This window comes from Wyeomyia smithii, chromosome 2, assembly GCF_029784165.1.
Source record: "Wyeomyia smithii strain HCP4-BCI-WySm-NY-G18 chromosome 2, ASM2978416v1, whole genome shotgun sequence".
In the NCBI taxonomy this organism is placed as follows: domain Eukaryota; kingdom Metazoa; phylum Arthropoda; class Insecta; order Diptera; family Culicidae; genus Wyeomyia; species Wyeomyia smithii.
This window is the reverse complement of record NC_073695.1, coordinates 274,224,294-274,243,647: the sequence shown is the minus strand read 5'-3', so window position 1 is coordinate 274,243,647 and position 19,354 is coordinate 274,224,294. Positions and strand designations below refer to the sequence as shown.

General features: G+C 36.7%; 1 protein-coding gene across 2 annotated transcripts in view; it reads left to right on the top strand.

Annotated features, from left to right (window-relative positions):
- The window catches only part of LOC129724326 (roundabout homolog 2-like), a 521,020-nt gene that overhangs the window by 414,992 nt on the left and 86,674 nt on the right, over positions 1 to 19,354 (top strand). For both annotated transcript variants that reach the window (XM_055679088.1, XM_055679087.1), the window contains exon 5: positions 15,097 to 15,366. In XM_055679088.1, coding sequence (XP_055535063.1) covers positions 15,097 to 15,366 — 270 coding nt within the window. The remainder of the gene's footprint in view (positions 1 to 15,096; positions 15,367 to 19,354) is intronic.

The window sequence follows — 19,354 nt, the reverse complement described above, 5'->3', positions numbered from 1 at the left end:
TATCCAGTAAATATTCTGGAAGGACTTCCTAAAACTATTAGGGCTATTCATCGCCTATCATTTTCCCCAATATTCATTAATAGCGAGCCGAGCTGAAACCTTCACACTGTGGAAAACCGTAATTTCCTCGATTTCCCGCCTAGCTTTTGCACTGGCCACTTTTATGTGTCCGATCGAAGCCCAAAATAATAAACGGCGATAAAATTGAGCACGAAATTTACGAGATTCGTTGCGCCGGTTCCTCTACCGTCAGTACATCCGAGCTTATCGTAAAATTTATTACGGTAAAGACAAAAATCTCCGCTGTGCAGTTACTACTCTTGTGTGCATGCATGCACACTTGCAGACGGATGAACTTTAGAGGTAGCATTAAAGTGCACGACCATTAGAAGGTGAGGTGAGTACTACACTTAGAAGACGTACGTAAGAGGCAAAAATTAGAATCGTCTGGTCGTCGGAAAATTCCAACCGGACGGGGTTCCGAAACGGTCGGTTGGGATGGCAGAACTAATAGTCACCAGTAACTAAGATGATAACATAAATATATCCATGAACTTGCACATTCAACGAGAAGAGAATGCACCCGAGACGGTAGACCGACTAAGACGACGACGACGTTCTGGTTTTCTTTAATGAATACCGACTCCCCCCCGGGGGAGGAATGGACCGATACGGCAGGTACCATTGAACCTCGATGCACAACAGTAAAGTGGCATGCAAATTTTCTGAGGAACTTATCTGACTGACTGGCAGGAGGGAGAGGGGAAACTGAAGCAGCCGAATGTTATTAATTACACACAACACATTCGCCCCCGAACCGTGTTTCAGTCGTCTTTGCTCAAGGCAGTAGAAGTAGAACTGCATCCGCATGCATCTCTATGCAGACACGGATGCATGCAAGGAAGAGTTTTACGCCAAACAGAGCACGACCGGGTCTACTGAATCTCTGGGTCCAATATATTTACAACATGATTGCATGCGAAATGGGCGCCCATTGCTCGGGAAAAGGGACAGGGAAGAGAGGGGGAAAAATTTCGATGGCTCGGGTGTAGCCGGGAGCCGCAGGATGCAGTATGCAAGTTCACTTAGTTGCTAATGGGATTTAATTTAACATGAAGGCAAGTTATTTCATTTGCCGTTTAGTTTAGCCAGACTGGGTTGGCACCCGACGGCCGTGACTGTCTACGGGCGGGGGGAAAATTGGACCGGGATCGGAGGGAATTCCTCTCGAAACAAAATTGGCTGGACTCTGTGGTGGTAGTGGATAAGGTGGGAATGCTGCCGAGCGATAAGTGGAATGGGAACAATATTTAGCTGTTGTTTACAGCGGACAAATTATTTATAGTGGATTATTTTCACAGATTGGAATAATTCCGAATAGTGTAATTTGATGCTAATTGGCCAATTAGTTGGAAATTGGTTCGAACTCATTATCCAACTTTAGTTTTTTTCCATTAACTTTTTAAAAAAGTGTTGCAGGGATTTCCGAAAAATAGAAGTAACGGGGTGCCAAACGCTGACAGTGTAATAATCCCTACAGCACTGCTCGCGTCAGCAACTTTCCCGCAGCAATCTAGCCTGTCCCTTTTCGGGATCAGAGTGGAAAAGGTTGTTCCCCCGCTTTCTTTTCTTCTTCATGTTTCATCGCCACGATAACCAAGTACACAGCATTTTGGCTGACCGCCTAGCCACCCCCTCTGATATGGTGCGGCAACCGAAACAAAGAACCGGGCTTGATTTATGATCTTTCTTTTGGTCCAAGACACTTTTTCGTACCGTTTCACAAGACGAAGGAAGCTTCGAACGAATGCATCCTGGAAAGAGATGACAGTGAGCAAATTCGTTTCTCTAGAGTAAGCCGACGATAAACAGAAATAAAAATTCTGTACCACATTCTGCCGACGCTTCTCTGGATGGTGGCCAATTGAAAGCTCGGGTCTGGTTAAACTGAGGTCACGTTTTGGCAAGTTGATTGAATACCGCCGTGCACTAGCGATAAAACTAAATCAGAAAATCGAACGATAACCAATTGACATCCCGGTGGACTGCGCTGTATGCAGCTATCAACGCGACAGTTTTGTACCGATGTGCCGGATGTGACATGCAGAGAGTGTCTTTATTTAAAAGGTGTCCGTGCAGACGGGGACGTGCAGCGTCTGCAATCGTTTTTTTTGCGGATTGCTGATTTGTAGTTGTTTGTCTTCAAGATGGAGGTTATAAATGGCGTTTCGAAGATTATTAAATCACTCAAATCAATGAAATGATTGCTGAGATGATTGTTTACTCGAAGATTTTTGTATTGAAGAATTATTATATAAAAAGATATCAGAAATTAAAAATCCAAAATTCGAAATACGAATTTCTAGATCAAAAGAATTCAAAAGAAATCGGAATCCAGAGTTTAGTAATCAGTAATGAAAATTTTTTTCTTCAATTGTAAATTAACGATTTTCATGTCAAATAATAACCGATATTCATGCCTCCGAGTGTTTCCAATAGCTGAATTTTTCCTTATAACTTTTGACTCAGGTTGATGAAATATAAAGCAAAATTTATCATCAGTGTGGTGATGTAGATCCGGTTTCTAGATTTTTTTAATTTAAATTAAAATAAAACATGCTCATTTTGTAAATTGTTCGTCATACTTCAGCAACAATCATCAATTTATACACAGTTAGAGAAAAGTGCCAAACTTTATGTCGAATTGCCTTTATCACTTATGATAGAAAATTCTCTAATATTCCACGCAAATTTAAATGATATCCTACATAATTTTGGAACAAAACTGTGGTTTACGTCAGAAGAAACTGAAGTTTGAATAAGAAAATAATGTACGTGACATGTGATATTCAGAATTTTTCACTGTGTAGAAATGGGTGATTCATTTTACACAATTGGCTCTCGGCAAGCAGGAAGATTGGATGCATAATTCAAAAGTTTTCCTTACGTTCACTTTCACGGAAATAACTTTTCACCTATTCATCCGATCTTATTACTGACACAGCACTTTCGGAAAAAATTGTGTACATCTCCCCATTCTGGACTTGTTACAAAAAACGTAGAAATAATTTCAAATTTTACCAAAATAGGAAGTAAAAATTTATTCTTTTCTATAAGATAAAAAATTGTTTCAAACGATTTTTTGTCACATGATTACACGATCGTTACAACTTTCTAGTACCAGCTCGTAGCTGTCCGCGAGGATAAAAAATTTTCTTATAAGATATTTTAGATATGTACTAAGATATTATTGAATTGTAATATGCCGTGTCAAATTAATATTGTGGTAAGAAAAAAAACCTCTACAACTCGTTCTCGACAGTTTTTATTTGTAACCAAAGTCTTCTGAGTTGAATGGCTTCGAATGAAGCACATGTTAAAATACCAGCGATCTCTTAACAAATTACTCTTGAGAATAATTTTTTTTTCATCCGCCTTTCTACACGCCATGCAAGAGGCAAATTTTAAAAAAATATTCGATTGAATTGTTGTGGATTTTAAGATTATTCTGTTGGAAAATGCTCAGTGCAAAATTTCAAACTAGAATTCAAGGATCTACAATTTAAGAGTTGAATTATAGACTGTTTCGAAAATTATAAATACATCTTCTTTCTTGAATAAAACAAAAAAATACAGGATTTTTCGGTTCGTTTTATTCTGAAATATAGATAATAAGTGTTTTCTTTCCAGTTTCAATTCAAGTTGGGATTATTTTTCGTAGGATACGCGAGTTCTCTAACTTTTCTCTTAACACTAATCATAAGCTTTTGCACAGAGTTTTGACTCAGCATGGGGGCACGGTGTGCGATATTGTTCGCTTCTTTGGCGTGCGTCACAGTAGGCTTTCACTCGTTAATGTAAAACAACCGTCGCCTCTCAATCCAAGAAAAGGATGGTCAGTCGACACTCGCGTAACAAAAAGGTGCACACTGTCATTCGTTTGGCGATGTTATTTTGGCCTATTTCCGTCTACTTTTTTCTATTTATTTTGAAAAATTTTATTACAAGATCAATGATATACATAATTTCCAAAATGTCCGCACTCAACGTGCGTTATTCTCATTTTTGGAAAAAATGTCACAATAAATTTGAAGGAAAAAACGTCGTGGTGACGGTACTCGTTTGACATGTTTGTTCAAGAATGTCTTAAGACAGCGAGTCTTGGTAGGGTCAGAGGAAGAAGAAGACGATTAACGCAGTGAAAAGTGGTTCTACTGTGAGCATTTCGAAGCCTGATCTAAACAGCACTGAAACTGAGCAAAAACTGTACTGAAACTGAACTGAAACAGAATGACAACTTATCTGAAACAAAATCTCAAACTGCACTGAAATTGTACTGATATTAAGCTAAAACTGCACCGAGATTATACTGAAACTGTACTGAACTGTACTAAAACTGAATAGAATTTTCATTGCAACTGTAGTGAAACTGAACTGAAACTGAATTGAAACTGTACTATAACTGATTCGAAACTGAACTGCAACCAAATAGAAACTGTACTAAAACTAAACTTAAACAGTACTGCAATTGAACCTAATCTGAATGAAACTAAGTTTAAACTTACTGAAACTGAACTGCATTTCAACTGCAACTGAATTGTAACTGAACTGAAACTGAACTAAGTCTGATTAAAACTGAGCTGAAACGAAATTGTATCTGAACTGAAACTGTACTAAATGTGTAGAAAAACTCAATTGAAACTGAACTAAACCCGTTCTAAAATTGAACTGAAACTGAACTAAGTCTGGATTAAAACTGAGCTGAAACGAAATTGTATCTGAGCTGAAACTGTACTAAATGTGTAGAAAAACTTAATTGAAACTGAACTAAACCCGTTCTAAAATTGAACTGAAACTGAACAGAAGCTAAGCTTAGACTAAATGAAAACTCAACTAAAACTTTACTGAAATCAAACTAAAATTGTAGTGAAACGGTACTGAAACTGAACTGAACCTGGATTGAATCTGAACTAAAACTAAATTGAAACCTAACTGAAGCTAAGCTTAGACTAAATAAAAAACTCAGCTAAAACTATACTACTATATATAACTACTAGCTGACCCGGCAAACTTCGTCTCGCCTATTTTAGTGTTCAATTTAAAAATTTTAAACATTTCAAATTCATTGATTCCTTGCGATTTGTTCATATCATTTGAAATGATTGGTTTTATCGGAATGACAACATCTTCGACTTTTGGCTTTTGTACATCACCTCTATTCCGGAAATATATTGAACGCATTTCAGTTATTTTCGTTTTTTTTAAAAACTGAAAGTGGTCATCTTCGAATTCAAAATGGTGTCCAGGGTCAATGCTTGGCTTCTATACATCATTTCGATTACGGAAATATCCATATGTAGTAGTATTCGGTGATTTTCGGCTGTTTCCCAGTAGTTGCCATTTAACAATTCAAACTGGTGTCTGAGGTCAATTTATAGCTACTTGCATCATTCTGGATCCGGTGCTACACATATTGGGTGGTATTTGGTCACTTCAGGCTATTTTTCAGAAACCGTAAGTCGCCATCTTGGATTTTAAAATGGCATTAGGAGACAACTTCTGGCCTCTGAGCGTCAATCTGGTTAAATAAACACTCATATTGGGTGGTATTTGGTCATTTGCCGCTGGTTTTCAGAAACCGGAAGTCGCCATCTTGGAATTCAAAATGGCATTAGGGGACAGTTTTTGGCCTCTGAGCGTCATTCTGGTTGAAGAAACACTCACATTGGGTGATATTTGGTCATTTTCGGCTGTTTTCCAGACACCGAAAGTCGCCATCTTATAATTCAAAATGTTGTCTGAGGTCGATTTTTGGCTTCAGTGCATTACTTAACTTCTTTAAACAACATACTGGTTATCTTGTCTTGTGTTATTTAGGGAGTGTTCATAAATTACGTTACACTCAGCGGAAGTTTGAAAAAACGTACAAAAATTTAATTTTGCCGAGAAAACATGATATAATGTGGATGGGAACGGGGGAGCTGATAAAAAAATTAACTTAAAGTTTGACCCCTGAACAATCTGTGTTCACACAGATTAAATTACAATGCTCAAAAAAATGTTCCAAACCCAGTTTTTCTTCCATAAACCGCACTTGAACACTCTCTCAGCTGAAACAAGTTTTGATTTAAAAAAAAACATTTTTATCAAAAACGTCATAGAACCTAGGAAAAAGTTGAAAATATGCTTAAAGTATGTTCGGCAGTATAATGTATTTCTCAAATATGAAAAAATGTCTAGGACATAGTAGGCCTCTTAAATCACGCCCCAAAAAGTTTTTTGGTATTTGTTTTTTTTAGACATTTTGAGAGTGTGCGTTTATGAAACTACCTGTATATGGTCTATTTTCATGAGATAGAACCAAAGTGTCTTCTGCAAAGTTTTTCTACATGAAATTACCTACAACTTTACTAAAAATTTCTCTTTGATTTGAGTAGTAATAAAATGAATAAAATTATCATCTCACTTTTAGGCAGATTAATCAAGAATCTATTTGCATCAAAAGTTTCTCCTTAAGATATAAACAAAATTTGTCAAATACACTATAGCATTTAAATGGCATTTTTACACTCAAAAGGTGACGAATGTGAATTTCTGGGCCACTTTTATGTGTAATGAAAAGTTAGTTCAAACGGTCATTTTAAAATTCAACGAGGAAAATGCAAGTTTCCAAATCCTAAGGAACGGGGAAATGATTGAAAAAGATCTCAATCTGTAAGCAGATATTCATGGTTCTTATTCATTGAACCAAAAATTAAAAAAAAAACAACAAGAAGAAAAAAAGAGGTATTTTCGATACAAAAATGTGTATGTTTGTAAATAAATGTTAAATAAAAACTAGTAATAATAACATAACGGCTTGATTTTTTTTAAATTTTTTATGCTCTAGACTACCTCTTTTTTGGACGCGGCTTAAAGTCTCCAAAAAGCGAAATAATGTAATTTGAATTTTATTTAAAACATGTCGGATCACACTTGTAGTTGGATACTATTTCCAAAATAAACTATTCGTAGACAAAAGACAACAAAATAAAGTGTTTGAAGCCCTTTTGTTGAAAATGTTTCATGATTCGATATAAGGTACAATTCGATATAAAGTACAAATCAAATTTCGAAATGTACCTTATATCGAAGTTTGCCTGTATAACAATTCCAGAAATACCCAATTGGGTGATATTTGGTCACTTGCCGCTGTTTCTCAGAAACCTGAAGTGACCATATTGAATTTTAAAATGGCATTAGGAGACAGTTTCTGGCCTCTGAGCGTCGATCTGGTTGAGAAAGACTTATATTGGGTGGTATTTTGTCATTTTCGGCTGTTTTCCAGACACCGGAAGTCGCCATCTTACAATTCAAAATGTTGTCTGAGGTTGATTTTGGCTTCAATGCATTATAACAATTCCAGAAATACCCAAATTGGGTGGTATTTGGTCATTTGTCGCTGTTTTTCAGAAACCGGAAGTCACCATCTTGGATTTCAAAATGGCATTATGGGACAGTTTTTGGCCTCTGAGCCTCATTCTGGTTGAAGAAACACTCCATACACCAGAAGTCGCCATCTTACAATTCAAAATGTTGTCTGAGGTCGATGTGTGGCTTCAGTGCGTCATAACAATTCCGGAAATACCCATATTGGGTGGTATCTGGTCACTTGCCGCTGTTTTTCAAAAACCGGAAGTCGCCATCTTGGATTTCAAAATGGCATTTGGACAAATGCCAGAAGAAGGAAGGGTGTCGAAACATTATGGACATGTTTGTTACATCTACAAACATTCACTTGCCAAATTTGGTTATATTCGCTTGATTGGTTCTCGAGCTGTGCGAAATTTGAGTATCATTTGTATGGGACCTCTCCCTTATAGAAGAGGGAGGGGTGTCAAACCATTAGGGATATATTTGTTACCCTTGAAAACATCCACCTACCAAATTTGGTTCTATTTACTTGGTTAGTTCTCTAGATATGCAGGAATTTGAGTTTCATTTGTATGGAACCCCTCCCTTCCAGAAGAGGGAGGGGTGTCGAACTAATATGGACATATTTGTCACTCCTAAAAACATCCACATGCCAAATTTGGTTTCATTTGCTTGGTTAGTTTTTGAGATGTGCAGAAATTTGTGTTTCATTTGTGTTTCATTTTGTTCCAGAAAAGGGAGGGGTCTCAAACCATCATGAAAACCTTTCTCGGCCCCTAAAACCCCTACATACAAATTTTCACGTCGATCGGTTCGGTAGTTTCCGAGCCTATATGGATCAGACAGACCGACAGACAGACCGGACTGCATTTTTATAGGTATAGATTAGAGTACCAATGAAATGTTTGAAAAGAATTGATCTTCGAGTATCGTTTAGCGGCATGACTCAAAAGTATCGTCTTCTTGAATAGAGTCCCCATACCAAATTTCAACTCGATCAGACATCATGAACACGTGCCTCAAATCGGTCAAAGTTTCAACTTTTTGACCGATGAAAATAATGCAAAGGTAGTAATAGTTCATGAAATTGTCGATATGGAATTTTTTTTGATGCTTAATGTCTTAGAAATTCATGAAACGTCGAGATCTGGTGTTAAATCGAAAAAAAATTACAGAAAAGTCGAGTTTCTGGGACTTAGAAAATTTGTATGCTGGGAGACTTGAAACTTTGACCGCTTTGAGGCACGTGTTCCCGATGTCGATCGAGGGGAAATTTGGCATGGGGACTCTATTTGAGAAGACGAAACTTTGGACCCCTACCGCTAAACGATATGAAGAAAATCGGTTTTTATTGGCAATCTAATAACCATATATAGCTATGTATAAATTGAACTGGAACTCAACTGAAATTGTAACGAACTGAACTGAAACTGATTGGAAACTGAACTGGAGTTGAGCTAGAACTAAACTGAATGTGTACAGAAATTGAAATCAAACTGAATTGAAACTGAACTGAATCTGCACTGAAACTGATTTAAAATGGACCTGAAAATATACTGAATTGAGACTGAACTAAAGTTGAACTGAGACTGAACTGAAATGGCAATAAAACTGAACTGGATTTGAACTGAATCTGATTTAGAAGTGAAGTGAATTGAAACTGAACTGAAACTTAATTTGAAACTATACTGAAACTCAACTTGAACTGTACTAAAACACCTAAGCTGAACCTAAAATATACTGGAACGGTACTAAAATTAAACTGAATCTGCACTGGTACTGAACTAAACCGGGATTAAAACTAAAATAAAACCGAACTAAAACTGACCTTAAATTGAAGTTACTGCACTGAAACTAAACTGAAACTGTGCTGAAATCTAACTGAAAAGGAACGAAAGTTTTACTGAAATTGAACTGGAGAAAAACTGAGCTGAAACAGAATTAAACTGTACAAAACTAAAATGAAAGTGAACCGAAACTGAACTCAAACTGAACTTAAACTGAACTGAATCTGAATTGAAGGCAATTTGAAGTTCAACTGGAGCCGAACTAAAAATGAACTGAAACTAAACTTTTAATGTTATTGAAACTAAGCCTGAACTGAAAATGGGCTGAAATTTATTGAAAACAGAGCTAAAATTTATCTAAAACTACTCAGAAACTAAAATGACAGTCAGCTGCAACTATACTGAGGCTGAAATGAAACTGAACTCAGATTGAACTTGAACTAGGCTAAAAACTAACTGAATCTGAGTCCAAACTGTACTGAAAATGAGTTTGAACCAATCTGAAACTTAAATGAGACTCAACTTAATCTAAATAAAGTAAATCTGGATCTAAAGTGTACTGAACTTAAAATATTCCGAAACTGAACTGAAACTTATCTGAAACTAATCAGAAGCTGGAATAAAACTGCACCGAAAATAAGCATACGTTCAACTAAAACTGTACTGAAACTGAGTTTCAAATATTTTTAAAATGTGCTGCAATCTATTTCAAATTTATCTGAAACAAATCAAAAGATGAAACGAATTTGTACAGAAATTGAATCGAAACTAAACTGACACTGAAATAGAGCTAATTTGAAACTGAATTGACTCTATATTATGTCTTGTGCATGTCTGATTTGAAATACACTGAAGTCCCTTTTTACGCGGCTTTCTTACCTCACCTTTTCTACGCGGATATCATAATTTACACGGGTTTCCCAGTAAACTGTTGTCAATGTTTTTAGCGATTTTTCATTTCCAAATCGTCTATTTAGAGCGTCCCATAAGTTTACCTAATCCAATTAATGAATATTCGCAGATTTTATTTAATTTTTTTCAATATTTTTTCCTCAATTTTAACTCGATTCACAGGTGGAAACAACACTACTATTGATTCTTTTTCGAAAGCAATTTCAAGAGTTCGAGCAGAAATGATTTAAAACCTCCAACAAATTGAGTTTTTTTTATACAGATTTCAGAATTTACGCGTTTTTTTTCGCGCTGCCTATCGTAGGCGTGAAAAATCTTTAGTGTATCTCGAAAATCGATGGTTTCAAAAAGTTGATCACTCCCATTTTTCTAATTCTAATTAAATTCCCCATCTAATCTTGATCTTATAGAGAAAACAATTTTCTCTCCTCTCAACAACTATGAACTTCAATTCAATGTGCATCATACCATGTGCCGTTGAGAGAGCGAGGGTAACAGTTTCTCTGGCCTATCAACACTCATAACCTGATTGAGCATAAACCCAGTGGAACTCTTGCAAATAGCTCATCCGCACACGCAAGATAAGTTAAATGAATTGCTCTGTGAAGATCAGGGTGGGTCAAAAAATAAATGTTAGCTCCCATGCACTTTTCGCGTTCCTTATGGGTCCTATAACAACTGTGTAAGTTTTCAGATCGATCGGTGAAACGCCCGATTTTTAAAGTTTCCATACGATTTTATGTGGAAAATCCACTTTTTGAATACTTATTCTCTAGAGATGTCAAGTTGGCTCTTAAAAAATATCAATACATGATATTTGTAGGAAATTTTCCTGGGAGAAACACTTCTGAAGACCGTAAGGCCAACTGGACATTTCTATAGAAAAAGTTTTGAAAAAGTGGTTTTTCCCATATAAAATCGTATGGAAACTTTAAAAATCGGGCGTTTCACCGATCGATCTGAAAACTTACACAGTTGTTATAGGACCCATAAGGAACACGAAAAGTGCATGGGAGCGAAAAAATAACACCATCGCTTTTTTCCCATATAACCGTGTCTCAGTCTAATGAACATTCGAGAACTGCATCGCTGTTCTCGTTGTCCTCAGCTGCGACAAAAACATTGTAAAAGTGAACGTTTTGCAAGGAATACGCAATTATAGTGAGTGAAAACGAATTGCTCTATGACTAAGCGACTGAAATATGATTAAATGTGGTTAGTTACTTTCTCTCTGTTTGAGAGAAAGTATTTGAGTAAAAATCAAAAGAATGGAAGAAGCTTGCCCAAATCTCGTCATTGAAATTTGTTTATTTGAGAAAGAAATCGAAATCCGTAATACACTAAAACTGAACATCAGGGAAAAAACAACTTCTGAAATATTTCTACCTTGAAATTTTCACTAAAATTGATGATATGAAAAAAAAGTTTTTTTCGTGACAATGTAAATAATACGTATTACGTATACATTACAATGAAAAAAAAAAAACATTAAATTTGTTTTCCTCTTTGTTGTTTCTGTTTGTTAAAATAATTTTTTCTCCCAGTACATATTTTCTATAGAAAACATCATCAAGCACAACTCGTTTTCAGATAGCTTTTTTGATTGAATTTAAGGTTCATATGGAGAATTTCCCAAGATGCAACTAAAAATTTCTCCTTCCGTAGAAAAAGCTTAGTTTTATTAGCCAAATGTGAGTTAAAATATTGCGTAAATTCATAATGTTCTCGCGGGAGATTCAGCAAGCATGTTTATTCAACCTAATCTTGTTTTGATTTTTAACTGTTTGTAGTTTATATTGTTTTTAGTTTTTGTCAATGGACAAATTTCAAAGCCGATTCAGGTCACTTCTGGTACGTTAACAACATATTCTTCATTGCTAAGGAACTGTTAAAAGTTGCCGAGGCTCTGTTTAGAAATACGAAAAGAAAAAAAAACGTCTTTGCATCTCCGAATGAGACACACATGTTCATATGACGCAGAAAAAAAGTATATCATTCTGTCGAAAACAAGCAACAAAAATAATAAAAAAAAATTCTATGAGTTAGAGACCCACGAATTATCATATACCATTATAAAACAGTAATTCGCAAGGCTAATGACAAGCTTATCAAGCGATTTCGTTACAATATATGTGACGTCAATACTAATATACTGCAGCATTACATGGTCACCCTTTTCAATCACACACCAAGAAGGGATTTAATCAGTACAATAGCTATGTCCTTCGTAAATTTAAACTCGCAGCACATTGACTCAGCCACACTTTTATCAAACTTAAATTCTTACGCACTTGCTATATGGTTTAGTTAGCTCTGGCTAGTTATTTTCGAAGTCTCTCATTTTCTGGACGTCAAACCACCTTCTCGTGCGCATGGCTAAGTCAACTAATTAATAGTTTAAATAGTTTGGTAGTATGTGATCTCCGGATACAAAACAACTGAATCACAATCGACAGCCTGATAGAAAACCTGACAGATGACGCGGAATTTTAACACTTGCCTACTCGCAACGCTTCTCCGTCATTTACTAAGCGTGCTTCCCGGTAAAGCTTGCGACACAGGTACAAGCCAGTCGTTCGATGCGTGTCAGGCAGCAGAATTGCAAAGTTTGGAATGTTTGCTATTTTTCCTTGCATTTCCCGCAGCTGCTGCTGGAAGGGTAAATAAATACAAATTAAAGCTCAACATTCAAGAATGCTCCCGCACGCGCCGTCCACCGTTCCACTTTCGGAAAGAATTTCACAAGTCGACGACGACGACAACGGCGAGACCGATTATCATGAAAATGGTAACAGCTTCAGCCTCGGAACGGAACAACCCAGCCAGCGAGCGACGTCTGTCTGCGTTTACCGCAGCGTGCAACGTCTGCTCTGGTGAAGGTGATTCGGAAGCGCAAGCGGAAAAACATTCCCCGGTGAGACACTGGCTGTTGCTAATGCTGCTGCTGTTGCTCCCAGGATGTTTGCTGCCGCTGCCGTCGACGTCGACGTCGTCGCCGCCTTCACCGGGACTCGGCATTTAAGACAATTTAGCTTAATTTATCGTGACAATGCACTGCTGGAGACAATTTTAGTCAGAGCAAGATTTACGGCTGATGTACGATCGGTTCCGTTCTTCTGGTAGGAAAGGATAAGGTTGATGGCACTATCAGTGCTATTTTATCGCTGGTCGTCGGATTAGAAAAGGTGCTTAGGGATGGATTTGGCGACTCGTTTTACTGACTACTTCAAACGGGTTCGGTAAGCTACATGTACTCGAAAAAGGCAACACCCGGTCATTCTGCTATCTGCTCAAAAGTGATCTGCAACATTCAATTACATGGTGCACACTTATCTGAAGTACCTAAATCTGCATGCAATTCCTTCATCGTCCCGCAAAGGCCGCAGGCTGTAAGATACATATCACGGTGCATAAGCAGCAGCGAATATCGACTTCAGTAAAATGGTTTAAACATCCGATCGATTGAACGGTCCAGCCCATTTTTCTTTATGCGGCACCTTCTGCCCTGCCATCGGAAGCTTACTGACTGACTGACTGACTGATGCGGCGGCGAACGGACAGATTTCGGACGGATCAACCGGATGGGTGTCTGCCCCGGGGGCTTCCATTGAGATCGGTGCAAACAGACGCATAAATCGCACGGCAGAACAATCTCGAGGGACGTACCGTGGAACATTATCGTTACACGCAGTTTAAACGATTCGGACGTTCGATTTTCGTTACGTTCCCGCCAATAGCCACCGGGCAGAAGCTAAAACACTTCGGTAAAGCGTGTTAAATGTTGATAAAATCGACTCCTGCAACGAATTGCCGTTTTCCTCCGGTGCTAACGAAACATAATTTCGCCCTAGAGTGTTGAACCGAATCTTTGAACGTAAACAGCTCGAATAGTGATAAAAATATCGTCCCAACAATCACAGTTCTATTATCAGGCATCAAACAGGAAAAAGTTACGAACTGCTGCAATCGGAGAGCCGTTTTCGTTAATCAACTCAAACGTCATTGAAGATGAGCAACATGATCCGAATCATAATTCATAGACTGTCAAACGGAGAAGGTGACACAATAAGCATTTATCACTCCCTCGCAATCAAACTAGAGCATCCTCGGCTGATTTTGTGCAGGAGGGTGATTGAATTTATCCGAAACAATCTGTGAAGCGTTATAATAAGACAGTTTGTATCATTTCTATAAAGGAAAATCCTACGCACGGCTATGTAAACTTGTATAAAAATAATGAAAACAATCATTTGATTTTAATAACACGACCACTTATGAAATATTACTCCCCGCATTCTGATTCCCAGCATATCATCAATCCACAACATATCGCAAATTCCATCGACGGAGCGTGGTTCAATCAATCAGCTGCAATTCCCATCTCTGACTTCGACATTTGCCTTCTCAGCTGGGAACAAACGAGACAAAAGACGCTTGCTTCGCTTATGCGATGGCACCGAGCGCGTGGGGAAAGACAGTAACGACAAGCAGTGGCAAACCGATTCCGATTACGATTTGCATATTCCACTCCGGTTTTGGTCTTGCTAGCTCTTGGGCTCGGATGCTGTCAGCAGACGGCGCTGTTGACATCTTTTCAATCAACCTGAAATTGATGAAGAGTTGTGGAAGCCCGTTCCGGAGCGCTGGCGTTTGCCGGTTCGCCTGTAGTGGTTGTAGGAAGCAAGCTTAATCGAATCAGCTGAGAGAAAAAGGAAGTTCTCTTCGATTCACCGATTCAACTGCTGGAATCGACCACTCAAAATGTCATCGACGGTGAATAATAGGAAAATCAATTCCCGATTGAGGCCGAAGCAGACCGGTTGCTCCGAAATCGAATTATGGTTTGCGTTCAGTTGTTGTTAGAGTACAATCGCATCGGATTCCGTTCCATTAGCGAGAAAATCCCATAACAGATAATTGTCGCTCTGATGGCGAACTTGTAGAATGATTCATTTACAATCACTTTTTCTTTTTTTCTTTGCAGTTAAACCCTACTTCATTAATGAACCGACGGATATCACGGTGCTGGTTGGCCAACGAGTTCAGTTCCATTGCACCGTCGGAGGCGATCCGCATCCGCAGATTCTGTGGAAAAAAGAGAACGGCCACATACCGGTAGGCCGAGCCGAGATTTTGGAGGAAGATCGCAGTTTGATAATCAAAAATGTCGCTCAGGATGATCAAGGAATGTACATTTGCGAAGCACACAACTCCGTTGGTCAAATCAACGCCAAGGCTCATCTGGTTGTTAACTGTGAGTATTCCTTTAAAAAAATATTTATTTTTCCTCTACATGAAACTCGATAAAGTCAAACGTCCAATTTTTATTACCCCAAATTCATATTGAAGTTATCGCACTGGGAACGACAAACGACGAGTCGCGATTGCATCCACCATTGAGACCCTAAATTCTATGCACGTACAAATCCAATCTCACCGCAGCTCTCGCAACAGTCGTAGTTCACTCGTCCGCTAGTAACGGAGGGGGAGAGGCTAGGGCAGAGCAATTCTTCCAGCATTATGACAATCCACTGATCTGGTGGAAACACGTTCCAACGATAACAATAATCTAATAGCTAATGGCACATTTGTACGGTACCGACCAGGAGAAGAACCACAAGTTGGTACTTTGAACCAGAAGGAAAAATATTTTCCTGACACGTACGTTAATAGTGCAGCTTGTTCCGTTCTCGCGATGCAGTGGATTTTTCAGGAAAAGTAGTATCATCTGTGTCTGTGATTTGATTTGTAAGAAGCAGTAACTGCTTCTTGTGGCTTTCGACTTTCGCGGAATGTTTCTTGTATCGAATCTGTGCCGGTTTGCGGGAAAAGTTTGTCGTCTACAAGGAGGTAGAAACTTTTTCACATCTACAGCGGAAGCAAATGTCAAATTCTTGGTGTCATTTTTTTTTGGAAAAAATAGGTCTTTCATGCGTTTTTTTTTTGTTTTCTTTATGCTAACTAACTTAATTCTTGTTATTTTTTTGCTCTAACTCATCGTAACAATTTCTTTATCTGCTTCTTACCTTCAACTACACTTGCAACTAAACTTTCAGTGTCTGTCTTCTTACATCGTAAACTTTTATCTTCCGCTTTCGCCATTATAGTCTAGTGATTAACAGTTGTATTATTGCTAATTTAATAGGCGAATTTTTCTTGTTACAAAAACCTTTCGTTATATTGTTCACAAGTTTTTGAATACTGTTTTTCTGTTGCCATCAATAATCGTAAACTGACAGATAAATTATTAATTCATTACTGAATTGAATCAAACACCTTTTTGAATGTTTCAACGAAAACCAATTCGAGAAGATTTGAAATATTGTCCTGACCAGTTTCTAATATCATATAACAGTTGCAAGTAAATTCATTATTTCATTTCTAAATAACAAATATAATTATATATTCAAACATTTTTTCACAAAAAAGCGAAAGCTTCAAAAGCAGGAAATAAATGAATGATTTGCGAAAATTAATAGATATAAAAAGTAATGTATTGAGAGGGAGAAGAAGAAAAGATGCAACTAGAAAAATGGTTAACTCATTCAAGCAATAATGAGATAAAGGAAAAATGAAAAAAGAGGTAAGGGAAAAAATAGAAAGGATAAAAGGAACGAAAAATAACGAAAATTCAAGAGAAATAAGCAAGCCAAAACTCATGAAAATTAATCAAACAAGTCACACAAAGGACAAGAAAGAGAAAGCAGAAGAACATGAAGCGAAAAAGATTAAAAAGGTAAAAAAAGCTTAAAACTGGCTAGAAAACGACGCATCTGAAATGCAAAACAGGAAACTGAAAGTGCGCAAATAAAAAAGAAAGCAGCAGAAAAATATAAGGTTGGCTAAGGAAAACCCAAAGTAATAGATGATAGAAGAAAATAGGTGAAAAGCAAAGGGAAAGACACAAATAGAACAACTGAAAAATGAGAAAAAAAATTGAATGAAAAATAATTTAATGATAATGTCAAGTAAAGAAGAGAGAAAAATCAACAAACATAGCAAAATAGGTGAATATTGCTTTTTTATTGGAACGAAATCGCACAGAAAGTACAGCCATTTGAGCGATAGTCATTTTAAGAAAACAAACAAAAAATTGAACAAAAACTTAAAAGTAAGGCAGAGCGAAAAAACTGTAATAAAATATTAACATCGAAATACAGAAAACTAAAGTTAATTCTACTTTTTTGAAATGATGAAAGCGAAAATGGGGTATGATAGAAAACATTAATAGAAGTTAAGTTGAAAGGTAAAAAATATAAATCTCTCTCAAAACCATAATCACAGTGGAAATCACAAACGGATGAAACGAGAAAATCCGAGATGGAGAAAATCTCATGAAACAAATTATCTACGAGAAAAGACAAATGAAAATAGTCAAAGGATAAGAATAATAAGAAAAATGGGAAAAAAAAACACACTAACAGTTTCTCCCGAGCCAAGACTCGAACCTACGAAGACTGCCTTGTTAGGCCAGCATCGTACCTCGGAACCATCTGGGAGATAAAAAAAACAACTATACAAATTTTTAAAAACCGACTAGAAAAAAGCAGGAAACATAAAAATAAAAAAGATGAGCAATTCTCGCTGAAACCAGGCCACTAGGTGCACAAGGTCTTTCGAATTTGATATAAATGCACATATTAGTTAGAAATAGAGAAAAAATATTTATGTCATTTTTGCTTAATTGAACTTGTTGACCCCTCGGTCACCATTGGGGTGAAATAGTTTCTTAAAAAGTTAAAATTTTAACTGTTCTTGATATTATATTTGAGCTATATCTCTGAAATTCGTTTTGGAACCTACTACAAGTAGCACCTTTCTGTGAAAAATTCTGATTACTCCAAATGAAAACCCTATCATTCCACTTTACAGAAAAGTGCTACTTGTAGTAGGTTCCATAACGAATTTCAGAGATATAGCTCAAATAAAACATCAAGAATTGTTGAAATTTCAACTTTTTAAGAAACTATTTCACCCCATGGTGACCGAGGGGTCAACAAATTTAATCAAACAAAAATGGCATAATCATTTTTTCTCTATTCCTAACTAATATGTGCATTTATATCAAATTCGAAAGACCTCGTGCACCTAGTGGCCAGGTTTCAGCGAGAATTGCTCAGATGAAAAATACAAAGTTAAAAAAAGCGGTGAAATTTGACTGTAGAACAACCAATCTAACAAAGAAAAAAAAAGTTGAAAAGTCAAAAAAATTAGAAACTTCAAAAAACGCAAAATGTAGCAGAAAAACCTGGAAGTGGCGTGAAAAGAACAGGAAAAATTAAATTGAAAGCAGCATGACAAAATAAAGGGTGAGTAGGTGTAAAAAGAAACACTGGAAAAGAGGGTCAACTGAACAAAAATCGAGGAAAAGAAAAAGACTAGACATTTAAAGAAAATAGAAAAAAAGCAAAAGGAATGACACAGATAGAACACTAGAAGAATTTGGAAAAATAAATTAACAATAGAGGTTTGAAAAAACAATAAGTCAAGTAAGAAGATAAAGTTTAGCAGAAATGGAAAGGTTAAAAAAAAGTAAATCTTATTGATTTCCTAATCATCATATTCAAAAAGATAGATCCCTATTCCCAAAAATAGACAAATAATCTGTTCTAATAAAACAAAATAAGAAAAGCCGGCAGGGAGAGGTATAGGGAACAAGGGATTAGGGAAAAAATAGAGAAGACGACAGTAAAAACCAACTTGAATGCAATGAAAAGGAGTGACGTAGAGAAGAAAATAAGACAAAAAGTTGACTACGAAAAATACTGTCAAGAAACACAAAACGAAAGAAAAGAACAAACGAGTTCTGTTGAAAAAAAAAGTGCAGTGTGGACTTACAAAAAGAAACCGTTAAGAGCAGAAGAACAAAGAAGTTAACGACAACTTAAAAGCTGATCAGAAAAAAGCGAATCTAAAACAAAACAAAAGAACTTTGAAAAAGGAAAAAAAGAAAGAATGTTAAATGTAGCAAAAACACATGGAAAACTGACACTTAAGATGAAAAATAATAGACCTTAAATTTAAATAGGAACAAAAAGTATGGCAAAGCAAATAGTAAGTAGAAAAAATAATACTGGGAGCAGGAGATCAAATATACAAAAATCGACGAACATCAAATAACTTGATATGAGAAGAAAATGAGAAAAAAACAAAAGGAAAAAATGGAAAACAGAAATGAACAACAGAGAGTTGAAAAAAAATAAAAGTCAAGTAAAACAAAAAAAAAAGGATGCGAATAGAAA